This window comes from Cyprinus carpio, chromosome A4 (genome assembly GCF_018340385.1).
Source record: "Cyprinus carpio isolate SPL01 chromosome A4, ASM1834038v1, whole genome shotgun sequence".
Taxonomy (NCBI): Eukaryota; Metazoa; Chordata; class Actinopteri; order Cypriniformes; family Cyprinidae; genus Cyprinus; species Cyprinus carpio.
Window position 1 is genome coordinate 1,665,346 of NC_056575.1, and position 13,467 is coordinate 1,678,812.

General features: G+C 37.3%; 1 protein-coding gene across 1 annotated transcript in view; it reads left to right on the top strand.

Annotated features, from left to right (window-relative positions):
• LOC109108335 overlaps positions 1–13,467 on the top strand; it is a 50,498-nt gene that overhangs the window by 34,357 nt on the left and 2,674 nt on the right. Inside the window, exons 17-29 of the mRNA XM_042736099.1 lie at positions 7,715–7,843; positions 7,918–8,002; positions 8,085–8,200; positions 9,059–9,132; positions 9,214–9,306; positions 9,847–9,922; positions 10,315–10,397; positions 11,065–11,123; positions 11,248–11,385; positions 11,469–11,548; positions 11,662–11,762; positions 12,926–13,050; positions 13,135–13,279. Coding sequence (XP_042592033.1) covers positions 7,715–7,843; positions 7,918–8,002; positions 8,085–8,200; positions 9,059–9,132; positions 9,214–9,306; positions 9,847–9,922; positions 10,315–10,397; positions 11,065–11,123; positions 11,248–11,385; positions 11,469–11,548; positions 11,662–11,762; positions 12,926–13,050; positions 13,135–13,279 — 1,304 coding nt within the window. The remainder of the gene's footprint in view (positions 1–7,714; positions 7,844–7,917; positions 8,003–8,084; positions 8,201–9,058; positions 9,133–9,213; positions 9,307–9,846; positions 9,923–10,314; positions 10,398–11,064; positions 11,124–11,247; positions 11,386–11,468; positions 11,549–11,661; positions 11,763–12,925; positions 13,051–13,134; positions 13,280–13,467) is intronic.

The following is a 13,467-nucleotide window of genomic DNA, read 5'->3' on the forward strand; positions in this document are numbered from 1 at the left end:
AGAGGTGTATAATATAACAGAGATGTGGTTTTTTATAAAAATTTTGACTGTATTTATTGTGGGAATCAAGGGAATATGCTTGGCTTCGCACGATCCCTGTTATACAATCATCACACAGCAGGATTTTATGATGCACAGAGGACATCTCTGCTCTCGGTGGTTGTGGCAGAGCTGTAGTTTTATGGGTCTCATGTACAGGGTGCAGTGCCGGTGAGAACAGTTTATCCAGGAGACCCGCTGTAATCCCGCTCCCCCACCTCTCGCTTGAAGTCAGCGGGTTCATGTGCTTCAGATCCGGGTTGTCTTTTACAATATTAGTGGAAAGTTTTGATGCCGTTTAGAGGTTCGTCTCAGCTTCTCCTGCAGGTCCAGGAATTCAGAGCTCTTTCAGCGGTAAGCGGATTACAGGCCCAAAGCTTCATATCAAAAGATGCCCGTATTCCTCCCGGCTCACACCGCCTAATTTCTGCTGTTCATCTGGAAAATTCCCTTGACTTATGTCACGGTTCATTGTGGTTACAACCTGGCCGTGGTGGTGGTGATGTACAGTACTTTAGGACCAATGTTATTTTATTATTATATGCATATACTTTTTGTATTCATATTTTGAAATAGCATTTATTTTAATATTTTCTCTTTTCATTTTAATTACATTTTTAGGGATTTACATGTTTTTGTCATTTTTATCAGTTTTTGTTGTTTTATTAAAATTTTATTTCCTTTGTTTATCTCCAGTGCTTCAACTTTGTTCAGTTTCATCTAATATTTATATTACAGTTTTATTTCAAATAATATTCAATATATATACTAATATAATGTTTTAGCTCTTATTTTCATATATATATTTTTAATTTTAGTGATTTTTGCAATGTGCTTAGTTGTCATTTTTAGTAGTATTTGTTCTTTTTAAATATTAATAGTTATGTTTTGTTTTTATTTCAAGCTTTAGTTTAAGTTTTTAATCATTTCCAGTTAATTAAACACTAAAACTAAAGTAATTTATTCAGCTTAAACTTATTTCAGTTCATAGCCAAGGCAACATTTATAATTTATTTTTCATCCATTATGTAATTTTTATATTGATTCTACTTTATTTCAGTTAAAACGTTTTTAATAGTTTAGTTGATTATATTAATCCTGACTAGAACCACTGTAGAACATGCAGTACACAATCTGAACATCATCCATTCACCAAATACTCTCCCTCACAACTGTTTTGACCTTAAACGGTTTTTATTTAGAGTTATGCATTTGGCAGATGCTTTTATCTAAAGCAACTTGTTCTGCATTCAAGATACACAGTCATTGTATTCCCTGGCAATCGAACCCATGACCTTGGTGTTGCTGGTATGACTTTGCATTATATTTAATCCACCAGTTAAACCAGCAACAGCTGGCCTGGACCAGCATGGAAATTCAATCTGGTTTATCTGTCCAATAGGGAACTGAAATGTATACTGTCACAGATGCTGATGATGCGATTGTAAGCATTGCAGATGTTAAACTGTATCTCTGCTAACCTCTTATAACCAAATGACCTAAATATATCCCAAATCTCATCTTACTGTGACACTCGGCATAGATAGGTGTTCAGAAACACACATGCAGGCACATCTAGAGCAATCAGTGTCAGTGAAATGCATTGAGCTCCATGCGTATTTGCGCGGTGTATGCATTTCACTTCCTGTCTGTGTCAAGAGCGTTTGTTTTCCGGTCTGATAACTCTGCTATAAACACACTGAAGCTTCCCGCCACAGCTGTACACATTGAAAACATGAAAACACCGACAGAAGTGATGATAGTCCGTGAGAAAGAGGACATGTGCACCATCATCTCCCTGGCATGCCCTATACTTTTTATTTTCTTTCTCAAGCATCCATCAGAATTTTATGTGTCAGTATTATCTCAGTTACATAGTCACACATCATACATTTTATTTTATTTCATAAAGTACCAAAATGACCTCAGCAGGGCCTGTTATGAGCAATGGCAGGTGGGCATTATGCTGTTGAAGTGATGTGCATAGCGTGAGCTCCATGTCGGACTCTCTCGGCAGGTTCCCATGAGTGCGGACAGCGGGCGGCTGTTTGTTTAATACGAGGGGATAAAATAATTATATAAGAATGAGTCAGGAGCCGGGGGAAGATGAGCCGACCTCTGCCCCCTTCTGCTGGAGACCGGCGGGATATCTTCTCTCTCACGGACCCCCATGATCCAAACATCAAGAAATCCACATACAGTCTCCAGTACCTTCTTGCCTTTTTCTTCTTCTTTACATTTTCATTTTCTCTTAATTTCAACTGTGCAGTCGGGTTCAGAAGCGGGAGAAGTTCCAAGCTATTGTCCAAGTACAAAAGATGTTGAAGACTGAGAATGGAATTAGGATTGTATACCATTAAATATAATTGTTACAATTAGCTATTAAAACTTGAAGTTCAGTGTTACTCTGAAAAAAACAATGGTAATTTAAAAATGTTAAATCTAAATTAACTGCTTTTATTAAAGTCAAAATTACAATTTAACATCACTAAACCAAACTAAATATTTTTATAGGATAAATCAACAGATCGTTGAGGTAACAATTGCAGATTGCAGTGTACAGTATTTAAATTTTCAATACATTTTAAGGCAGCATGAATGTTTACTTTTTAAGTTGAAGCAACATTATTTTTACAGTGACTTGATTTTAGATCTATATATATATATATATATATATATATACTGTGTATATATATAATATATATATATATATATATATTGAAATATACTATAGTTTTAAGTCTTAAAAACTGAAGGTCTAATGTAACTAAGATGCAAAAACCTCTGGTTATGAAATTTACATATGATCACTCACATTTACATGTCAATGACACCTTTTTGGTTTACAGAAATAGTCCACCCAGTCATGGCGAGATGAAGTGGTTACTATTATCCCTAAACAGCAAAAGAACTAAAAATAAGAGTTAAAATGTGAAGTGCTGATTACATGCCAGATTACAAAATGGAGTTTTAGGCAAGGAAGAACCATTTTCTGTTCCCCGAAAAACCCTTTCAGTGAAAAGATCTCAAAATAGCAATTTTTCTTGGTGTGAAAAACATTTTAAAAACCTAAAGAACCTTTTTCCATTATAAAGAACCTTTTGTGGACTGTATAGTTTCCATGGATGTAAAAACGTTTTGTTCTCACCTTTATTTTTAAGAGTGTAGCATTTACAGGATGAAATAAACTCTGTAATTTAACTGATGATTTGAAAGGTTAATTTGGGCCAGTTTAATTAAAGAAATCAACCACAAACCTACATAAACAAATGAGTAAACAGAACCTCGCTCGCGTATTTACAGAACAACGTTTAATTTACTGTCAGCTCAGAAAAAGCCATGGGTTTAGTTTGCCCTTTCACACACTAAACATTTCGTTTACCTGCTTTTTTCAGCAAAAGTCTCTGTGATCCAAGTACTTAGAAGAAGAGGTGAACCAGTTCAGAAGGCTGGAAGGGTTTGCAGAAGGATTTCTATATACTTGGGCCTCCTTTAGTCCACAGTCAGGCAGATAGTTTACCAAAGGAAGAAATCCAGCACCAGTACACCTCTCCCTGGGACAAGACGTCCTACAAAGATCGTTGTGATGGTAAACTGTAAAAACCTCAAACAAGTGACACAGAACCATAGGCTGACAGTGAAAGATCTGCCCTGATTGAGATATCCAGACACATGATAACGGCAGTCTAACGTAAGAAAAACACTGACAAAACAGTGTTCATGGGAGGTTATCACAGAAAAAAAAGCACTGGTTTCCAGAAACAAAACATTGTTGCCCATCTCAAGTTTGCAGGAGACTATCCACAATGTTCTGAATCTCTACTGGAAAAATGAAACTGATATATGCAAAAGAACATTATGGTAACACTGAATTTCTCGCACAGTGTTATTTCCCCCTAAAACTTAAAATTCATGTCATCAACACTTATTTAAAAAAAATCTGAAGTCAGTCAGACAGAAGAACATTATGCAACTACATTTCAGAAATCAAGATATTTTCCAATGGATTGGTAGGTAAATGCATTTATTCATTGGTCTCCTGAAGAACATTATACAACTTTATTTCAGAAATCAAGATATTTCCATTGAATATGGCACAGAAGAACATTTTCAGAAGCCATTCCTTCAGAAATCAAGATATTTCCAATGGATGATGGTGTCATTTCTCGATGGATGCTACTATAGTTTCAAAGGCAGGGCTGGGATTTCTTCCGGACGTTTTTCACACAGTGTGGAGACAGAAAAATGCTTTTGTTGATCCAGTCTTACCTATGGAGTCGGGGCGTCGCCTGGGGCCCCACGGCCTGTTTCAATAGGTCAGACATTCCAGCATCCGTGTTCTTTTGTGAACTCCAGCTCAGAGGCCGCAGTGGCCTTTAATCCGAGGGTAAATCACCGTAGACCGGAGTCCCGTACGGCCCTGCTCCACTTCCACCGGGGGATTTAGCCGATCGGGGGGTGGCGGAGAACTTCTGTGTGAAGGTGGTCAGGCGAGTGATTCGTTTAAGTTATGCTGGGAGCGAAAGTATCAACAAACTCCGCTCGCTGCCCTTGTGTGGCGTGACCCAAAGGCCTCACTCGTTCCCGACTCGTTTAATCTGTCACTTGTGTCTAACGTCCCCTCAGAAGTTCCTCTTTTTGCAAAATCCCTCCTTTTGTTCCTCTCATAGTCATGCGGTCGCATGATCCTATTCCCTCTCATGGAAAAGTCATTGTCTTTAACATGTCTCCCAGCAGACGCAAATGAGACTTAAATGAAGTCATCCCACTCAGGTCTGTTTAGGAGGAACTTCTACACAAAGGTTATTGTTAATTCTATACTTTGTTGCCTCTCCATGAAAGGCAACCTCTGTGCAAATAACATTTCCTCACTTGAAATAGGGCACAGGGTGGGTTGTGGTCTATATCTGTGGTTCCTCTGTACTGCAGTCAAATAGTTCGGCACAAACCCTAGATATTCTCTTTTACCACAAAAGAATATGTGATTGTTTAGACGTTGATCTTATGTAGACTTGAAGTTTTTAGTTCTACATTTCTTTCTCTGATGTTTCTCTGGTTGACGACCAGCTAGCATATGAATAAATCTATGCGCAGTAGCTCAGATCATTTGGTTTTATGAGAATTTAAGAGTTAATTTTGATCTTTTAACTTGTTAAGCAGCTGTCTGGCGTCATGAAGAATGTTTAACATCCATATACTCTTAAAAATTAATGAGTTTTCACAGTGATGCCACAGAAGAACCTTTTTTTTTTCGGTGATGGAAAGGATGTTCAAGGTTCTTCATGCATGGATGCAAATAAAGAACCTTTATTTTTAAAAATGCACGAAGGGTTCTTATGATTATTAAAAGAACTGCTTGCTGAAAGGTTCTTTGGGGTTCCCTTTGTTTGTGAGAGCATCTGAAACTCCGCATGAGACATTAGAGAATACTGTGCCTGTAATGTGAGATCTTTAGCTCAGGAAAATGTTTCCATTTCTAGGAGACACAGCCGTGATATTAAAGGTTGCATCTGTTCATTTTATTTCCTATGAGGAGGATAAAGGCGGTGAACGCCTTCATGAGGCTGGGACTGAGAGGCACTCCTCGTCTGGTCACTGCGGGTCTGTTTGTACACAATCACTTGCGAGGCCCCGCCCACGAGCGTCTGCCGGCTGATGCAATGCGACCGGCGAATATAAATCGTCATTCAAACAGCATCGGAACACGACTGTGGTACCGGACGCGCCCAGGGGACATCTCCGTTTATCTTCTAAATTATTATTAAAATTAACGATTTTGTAGGGTTTATACGTATTGCAGTATTTATATGTACGCTTAATTTACTTTATCAATCTTAGGGTATTTATTTGTTGTCCATCACGGTACAGTTCTGAAGGATCAATCGTTAACGGTTTAGCTTTTAATTGATCACTGGAACGTTCTTCACGACTGGGAGGGTTTGGTCATATTTTTTCCATTCAAACCGGAGCTGAAGAAACGGATTTCTCTCTCGTTTTTTTTAATTCTCGAGGTAAGATCTCTCCCGGTTTCAAATTGTGGACGTTTTAGAACCGTGATGAATCCCTGATCTTTTTATTTTATTGTATTTTATTTTATTTTAGACCTTAAACACACTGCAGTCGCGTTTATTTATCGCTTTTGTCCGTTCTGACAGATAATGCTAACGTTAACATACCGGTCTAAGTGACTCATCCGTGTTTCATCATCTTATTTCCACACATGCGTTCAAAAATGTGTTCGTTAATCAAACATACTCTAATGATCATAAAAAAATATATATATTAAAACGATAATTATTTTGGCTGTCAAAACTTGGATATATTAAATTAGCTACATGATTTAATGGGTTTTATTGCCGTTGTTGTATGATTTGTTCGTTGGTTGTTGATAAACGCGTGGGCGTCTGCTTCACACACATTTTTCCTCATTCTAAGTTACCAAAATAATCATTATTATTTGATCTTAAACAATTATTCGTGTGGTTTGGGAGTTTAAACGGAAATTTAATACCGGTCACGGTATTAGATAGATTGAAATAGTCACCCGACACGAAAAAAATGCCTTAATTGGTTATGTCTAATCATTTTGTTCCGAATATATACATATAGACTGATGAGACGTCGGTATTGTCGGGTCTTGTGGTAATTTTCCACTCAGCTCTTGCGCGGTCACGTGACTTGATGCTCGGTTGCGGAGCTGAGGCGGGGACGCGCGTTTGCTAAACCGCATTATATTGTCGAATAAAATATAATTGGAGAATGATTGAGATAACAATAACTAAATCTTTTGACTACAATGGAAATGTGATCATGATAATTAGCAAATTTGAGGTAGAATGCATGTTTAGGCAAGTGCTTCTCGTTTGAGGAACTTAGAGTATCTCATTTAAATACTTATTTAAATAGTTGTCCTGTGCACCATTGTTTCCTGTTATGTAAAGATGTTTTTTTTTTTTTCCATTTTATATATATATATATATATATATATATATATATATATATATATTTAGCACTAATAAACACAACAGGAGTTGTGCTATTCAGAGTATAACACCAAGATATATGATAAAAAAAAGAGAGAGAGAACAGTAACACATAATTAAATAAAAACATAATTAGAAGGTAAAACTTCGATTTAAACTCAAGTACAGAGGACAGGGATGTCAGAATGTTGGTAAACAGTATCAGACAAACTAATTTCTTACACAAAACACCTAATTGAAGCCTTGTGGGTGTGTATGTCCCCAAAAATAGCCAATTTTTCACCACAGTGGATGAGCAAAACCTAAATCCGTACATAAGATGAGTCGTTTTGACTGTGCTCCAGACATGGACTGCAACAGCAACGAGTACTCGAGAAATCAGGACTGTCCCTCAATGGGTAAAACTTGCTGTATTTGACCTGGACGGGTCACTATTAGTAGCCTTTAAATAATCACGACAAGAAAACATTTTAACGTGCTTAGAATATTAAAAATAAACATTCGATGACATCATATTTTGGTCACATGACCTGGGTCCGGTTTGCGGAGCTGAGGCGCGGCACCGCTGAGCAATGCACGGACATGCATTTTCTAAACCGCATTAACACACATGCAACCGACTGTCAAATAACCACTTTACTTATTCTGATTTTGAAACAAAACTTTTTTTGCACTTTTTTTTTCCATTGCAGAATGAACAAAGCTCCTGCAAACACTAAGATGAGTAGCTTTAACATTGCTCCAGACATGGACTGCAGCAGTTCCAACAGCAACGAGTACTCGAGTTATCAGGACTGTCCCGCCAAAGTTCCCCTCAATGGGTAAAACTTGCTACCTTCACTATTAGTTAATAAATCTTCTCTTATGTTGATCTAATGCTCTGATGTGGTTACAGAATGCAGTATACAGACATGGACGCAGAAAGCCAGAACTTCCTCACTGATCATCAACTGGGAAAGAAGAAATATGAAGCTGAATATGTAAGTGGATGATCTGATCTGAGAGGTTTATTCGGATACTGCCGTTTCCAGACACATAAATCTCACTGTTCCTGTTTTTCAGAGCCCTGGTTCGGCGTCGTTCGGTATGTCTGTGTTTAACTTGGGCAATGCCATCATGGGAAGTGGAATCCTGGGACTTTCCTACGCCATGGCCAACACTGGCATCGCCATGTTTGTGTGAGTATCGAGGTGCTTCTTTAGATCCATACAGCCAAAAACATCAGTTTTAAAAAATTTGCATGCACATTTGCATGAGCTGACACCACCCGGCTTTCCTAGTTAGTTCTAGTTTAAAGAGTTAGCAGTGAGTTTCTAATCTGTGAACACAACGTACACAAATATCCCTGATTTACACGACTGCTGATTACCCGATTAGGATAATTAGTGCCACTAATGAGTACAGCCCCAGATTCTGCTCCGTGTGAATCTGCTGCAGCTCTGGTGAAGGAAGTAAATGCTTCATCTTAATGTTTACAAACAAAGCCGTATGTGTTAATCTGGTGATAGAGGAGTTTCTGCTGGTTATGTAACGGTGTTGCAGGTGGAGCAATCGGATTTAAATCAGAATTTGAGTCAATGCATTGCTTTGAGTCAGTGCATTAAGGAAAACCTTTCCTGTGCGGTTAAGGAAGGGGTTAAATAGCAAAGATGTGACCGTCAGCTCCAGACACGTGAAGTGGAAATCTACTGAAGGTCACGCAGGTTGCAACAGGATCAAGCGAGACCCAGACAGTGGAATGAATGAGTGTGTGAGAACATAATCAGGTCTAATCCATGGACACCTCCCTCTATTATGCACACATGTGTGAGTGTGTGAGTGTGTGTGTGTGTGTGTGTGTGTGTGTGTGTGTGTGTGTGTGTGTGTGTTCGTAACATGACTCATTTGGTGAAAATGCAGTATTTTCAAAGCACCATCCAATCACTTGCAGTCTTGTCTCACTGAGATAAAATGCTGATCATGTTGACGTTTAGTGTTTGAAGAGAGAGAGTTTGAGAGGGATTTTGATAATTAAGTGTTTTTGTTCATTTCTGCAGGATCCTGCTGGTGGCCGTGGCTATTTTCTCCCTCTACTCAGTCCATTTGCTGCTAAAAACGGCCAATGAAGGAGGTGAGCTTCTGTCTGTGCTGCTGTGTTGTTATTTTTAACCGTGATGAGTGTGAGTTTTAATACTCTGCCTCCTGCGTGCAGGTTCTCTGGTGTACGAACAGCTGGGGTACAAGGCGTTTGGGATTCCCGGGAAACTGGCGGCGTCCTGCTCTATCACCATGCAAAACTTTGGAGGTACGATTAGTGAAGTGAACCCAGCTAACAGGAAACATTCTGTTTTTTTATAAATATGAGGACAAAATGTTCTTCAAGTTATGTTTACGGAACAATATACGTTCTCGTAATGCTGAGAGAAAATCTGTAGTTGATGAACATTCTAAGAAACATTTCTGGAATTGCAGTTGACAAGAAAATTCGACATTTTATATAAATAAACGATCAAATAACATATTTTGGGTAAAAATAAAGTTGCAAGAAACATACTTGTAACCTTTAAATAGCAGTATAATCACGGCAATAAAACTGGACATTTTAAAGTTTTAGAACGTTAAAAATAAACATTTAAAAAACATTTTATTTTCAGTGAAAACTGAGTTATTGGTACATTCTGAGAAATTAAATAATTTTATAATCTCAACAAGAAAACTGGACATTTCTAATTTTCCGACAGTGTTTTTATAACCCAAATTTGTTGCGTGGGAATGTGCAAATAACAAGTGATATTTTGGTTTGTTTTAAGACGCTAAAATGTTTTAAACACTCTTTCGATCCCAGCAATGGCAAGCTACCTCTACATCGTGAAGTACGAGCTGCCTATCGTCATTAAGGCCTTCTTGGACTCTAACGACAAGTAAGATTTCATTTCATCTGGCTCTTCGATGATGTCCGGAGCTGTGCGAGGACTGGACAGCACAGGCTGATGTTGTTGTTGTTGTTCTGGAATGTTTTTCATCTCTGTGTCGAACAGTGTGAGCGCTTCATTGTACAGCTGTCCGATCGGGGGGGTCTGAACGTCTGTTCACAGACATCGACTGAGAGCTTTGTGACAGTGACCTAATGCAACCAACACTGACATGAAAGATTCAGACCCCTGCATGGAGCCCAGAGGCCCCTGCACACAAAGCCACATGACAGAACTGAAACACGCTCCAGAGTTTTGTGTTTGAGAAACAGGATGTTGTAGAACAGCTGCGTGTCATTTCCTCATCATGCTAATATCGATGTCTGTGTTGTGTTTTGCAGTGCGTGGTACACTAACGGAGATTATCTGGTGCTGCTCGTCACTGTGGGCATCATACTGCCGCTCTCGCTGCTTAAAAACCTGGGTAAGGGTTCCCAAATGAAGGGCAAAATAATAAAATCATACCCCTTTTTTTTATTATTATTATTTACAAAATTATATTTTGCATACAGAAAATTAAGCCTGTAAAACCATAAAATACAGTTAAATATGCTTCATTTACTGTACAATAATTTTTATAATATTAAATAAAATTATTATAAAAATAGAAGATAGAATATGAGGCTGAAGTGACAGTTTTATGACAATAATAGATTATTATATTATTAATAAAATAATACATAAAATTATTATAAAAAATATATACATATATAATATATTTTTATGTAAATTATTATTATTTCTATTATTATATATATATATATTATTATATATATATTTTTTTATTTTATTATGATAATTATTATAAAAAATGTAATACAATTTTAGAAAAAATATATAATATATTAGGGTGAAATGTGGCAGTTTTTGTGAAAATAATAAAAATTATTAACAAAATAAATGCAATCATTACTATAATTAACTTTTTTACTATTTATTATTATTATTATTATAAAAACTGTTAAATTACAAATAAAAAATTATGAAATAATTTAGAAATAAATTTAGTACAATTTTTGAAAAATTAAATGTGGGTGACTTAAATTTTAGTGTGGTTTATGTTGATCCTCAGGGTTTGTGTTTGATTTCAGGTTATCTGGGATACACTAGCGGTTTCTCCTTGTTGTGCATGGTGTTCTTCCTCATTGTGGTGAGCACTGAGATAAATTGCTCTTGTTTAACAATAGAAATAAATATGCAAATGAAAGCAAGAGTGTCATTCCAGCTGCTATTGTTAGTCTGATGAGACGATCCCTTCTTCTTTTGTTCTTCAGGTGATCTACAAGAAGTTCCAGATCCCCTGTCCGTTACCGGAGAACTTCATTAACATCACAGTGAACGTCTCTCAGCCGCAGGTCAACACTACTGATGAAGAGTGCTGCAAACCCAAGTACTTCGTCTTCAACTCACAGGTACGACGTGGATATTTGCATTCGGATATTTGCATTTAAGTGACAGGAGTGTGTGCTGATCTCACTTCATTGTATTATCTTAGACTGTGTATGCGGTGCCCATCCTGACCTTTGCGTTTGTGTGCCACCCGGCAATTCTGCCCATGTACGAGGAGCTCAAAGAGTGAGTGCGACTTTAACGCTTATAAATAAAATACTTTTAATCGCTGGAGTTCAACCTCACTATACAAAGCCACTCTATAAAAACTAACTCTTTCTCTTCCGCTCTCTCTGCAGTCGTTCCAGAAGAAAGATGCAGAACGTTGCAAATGTCTCGTTCCTGGGAATGTTTGTCATGTATCTGTTGGCTGCTCTTTTTGGATACCTGACCTTCAACGGTGAGCAAAACGCAGATGCATGGCCACAGAGCCTGACCGTCTTCCAAACGCGTTACGACACATTTGATAGTCTAATGCCAGGTTGAAATATACAGTGAGGCAGTGTTTGTTTTAAACGGAGGTGTGTCTGATAGAGCGCACCGGATTGAACCGGCAGAAAGCCAGTGTTGACTCTCTCCACGGCGCCCCGTCGGTTTCGTAAGTTTTGGGAAAGAGTCCGAGGCGTTCAGCTGTTTGCCACAGCTGGAATAGAACATCTTGTTTGATGTTTTTTCGTTTCCCTGATAGACAGGAAACGTTATGCAATCAGACTCGGCGAAGGGAACGTAAACATTTTTATGGGATGGTTTGTTTGATGTGCAGGACAAGGTTACAGCGAATTTGTTGACAATAAAATGTGTTTTTCACCATTCAGAGCAGGGCTACTAAAACTAAACCTTATAAAACATGTTTGTTACTTGAAATAAAATAAACATCCACTGAAAAGAAAATAATATATACAAAAAAAAAAAAAAAGTATTTTCTTTCAGCTAGTTGGCAGGACTACATTTCTAATCGTCATATGGTTGTTAAAGAACCAAAATAACTAAAACTACAACTGAAAATAATTACATAAATAAAACTACTAAAAATGACAATATGACTAAATCTTTAAAATGAAAAATATAAAAATAAAAAATATTAATAAAAACTATCATCTCAACTAACAAAAATATGTTCTAAGAACATTTTGCTAAAGTTTACACTAAGTTATGAAAACATTATTTCTGAATGTTCAAAATGTCAGTTTTTTACATTTTAAAAATGGTTTATGCAAATGTTAAGGGAACATTCCGTGTGATCATTTTTGAAAACAGTTACATGAAGGTTACTTTTAAATGTTCTCTGAGCATTCTGAAACATCCTGGAACATTTAAAAATTGTTTGATGAACAAGAACAAAAAAAAACATTCCATAAACATTTTTAAAAAGTTTGATGAACGAAAAAAAAAAAAATCTATGAACAATGTATAGATTATGTTTTTGTGCTAATGTTTTGAGAACGTTATTAAAGACCAGATAACTTTGGATGAATGTTTTATTAGTTGGGATAATATCTCAATGTACTAAAATAACTCTTAAATTCTGTAGTGAGTCTGAACTAAACATGTTTCATTCCACAGAGGCCGTTGAACCCGAGCTCCTGCACACTTACTCAAAGGTCTACAATTTCGACGTGGTGCTTCTGATCGTGCGTTTTGCCGTCCTGACCGCCGTGACGCTGACGGTGCCTGTGGTTCTCTTCCCGGTGAGTATTCCAGCACATTAACAGGTGTGGAAACAGACCGAGACGTTGCAGGAGCGTTGACTGAATGTTTTTTTAACGTTTCAGATCCGCACCTCAGTCAACCATCTGCTCGGTGCCTCCAAAGAGTTCAGCTGGCCGCGTCACATCTGCATCACCGTCGCTCTGCTCGTCTGCGTCAACATCCTCGTCATCTTCGTTCCCACCATCAGAGACATTTTCGGATTCATCGGTATGTTGGACACTGGAAGTGATGTCATTGCGCGAGTGTGTGCCAGTGTCATTGTAATATCATTTCTTTTATAATTTTATATTTTTTTAGTAACTTTATTTTACCAACCTCTGAACTGCATTATACAGTTTTAGTATCATTAATATTCTATTATAGTTTTAATTTATTTTTTTCATTTTTATATCTTC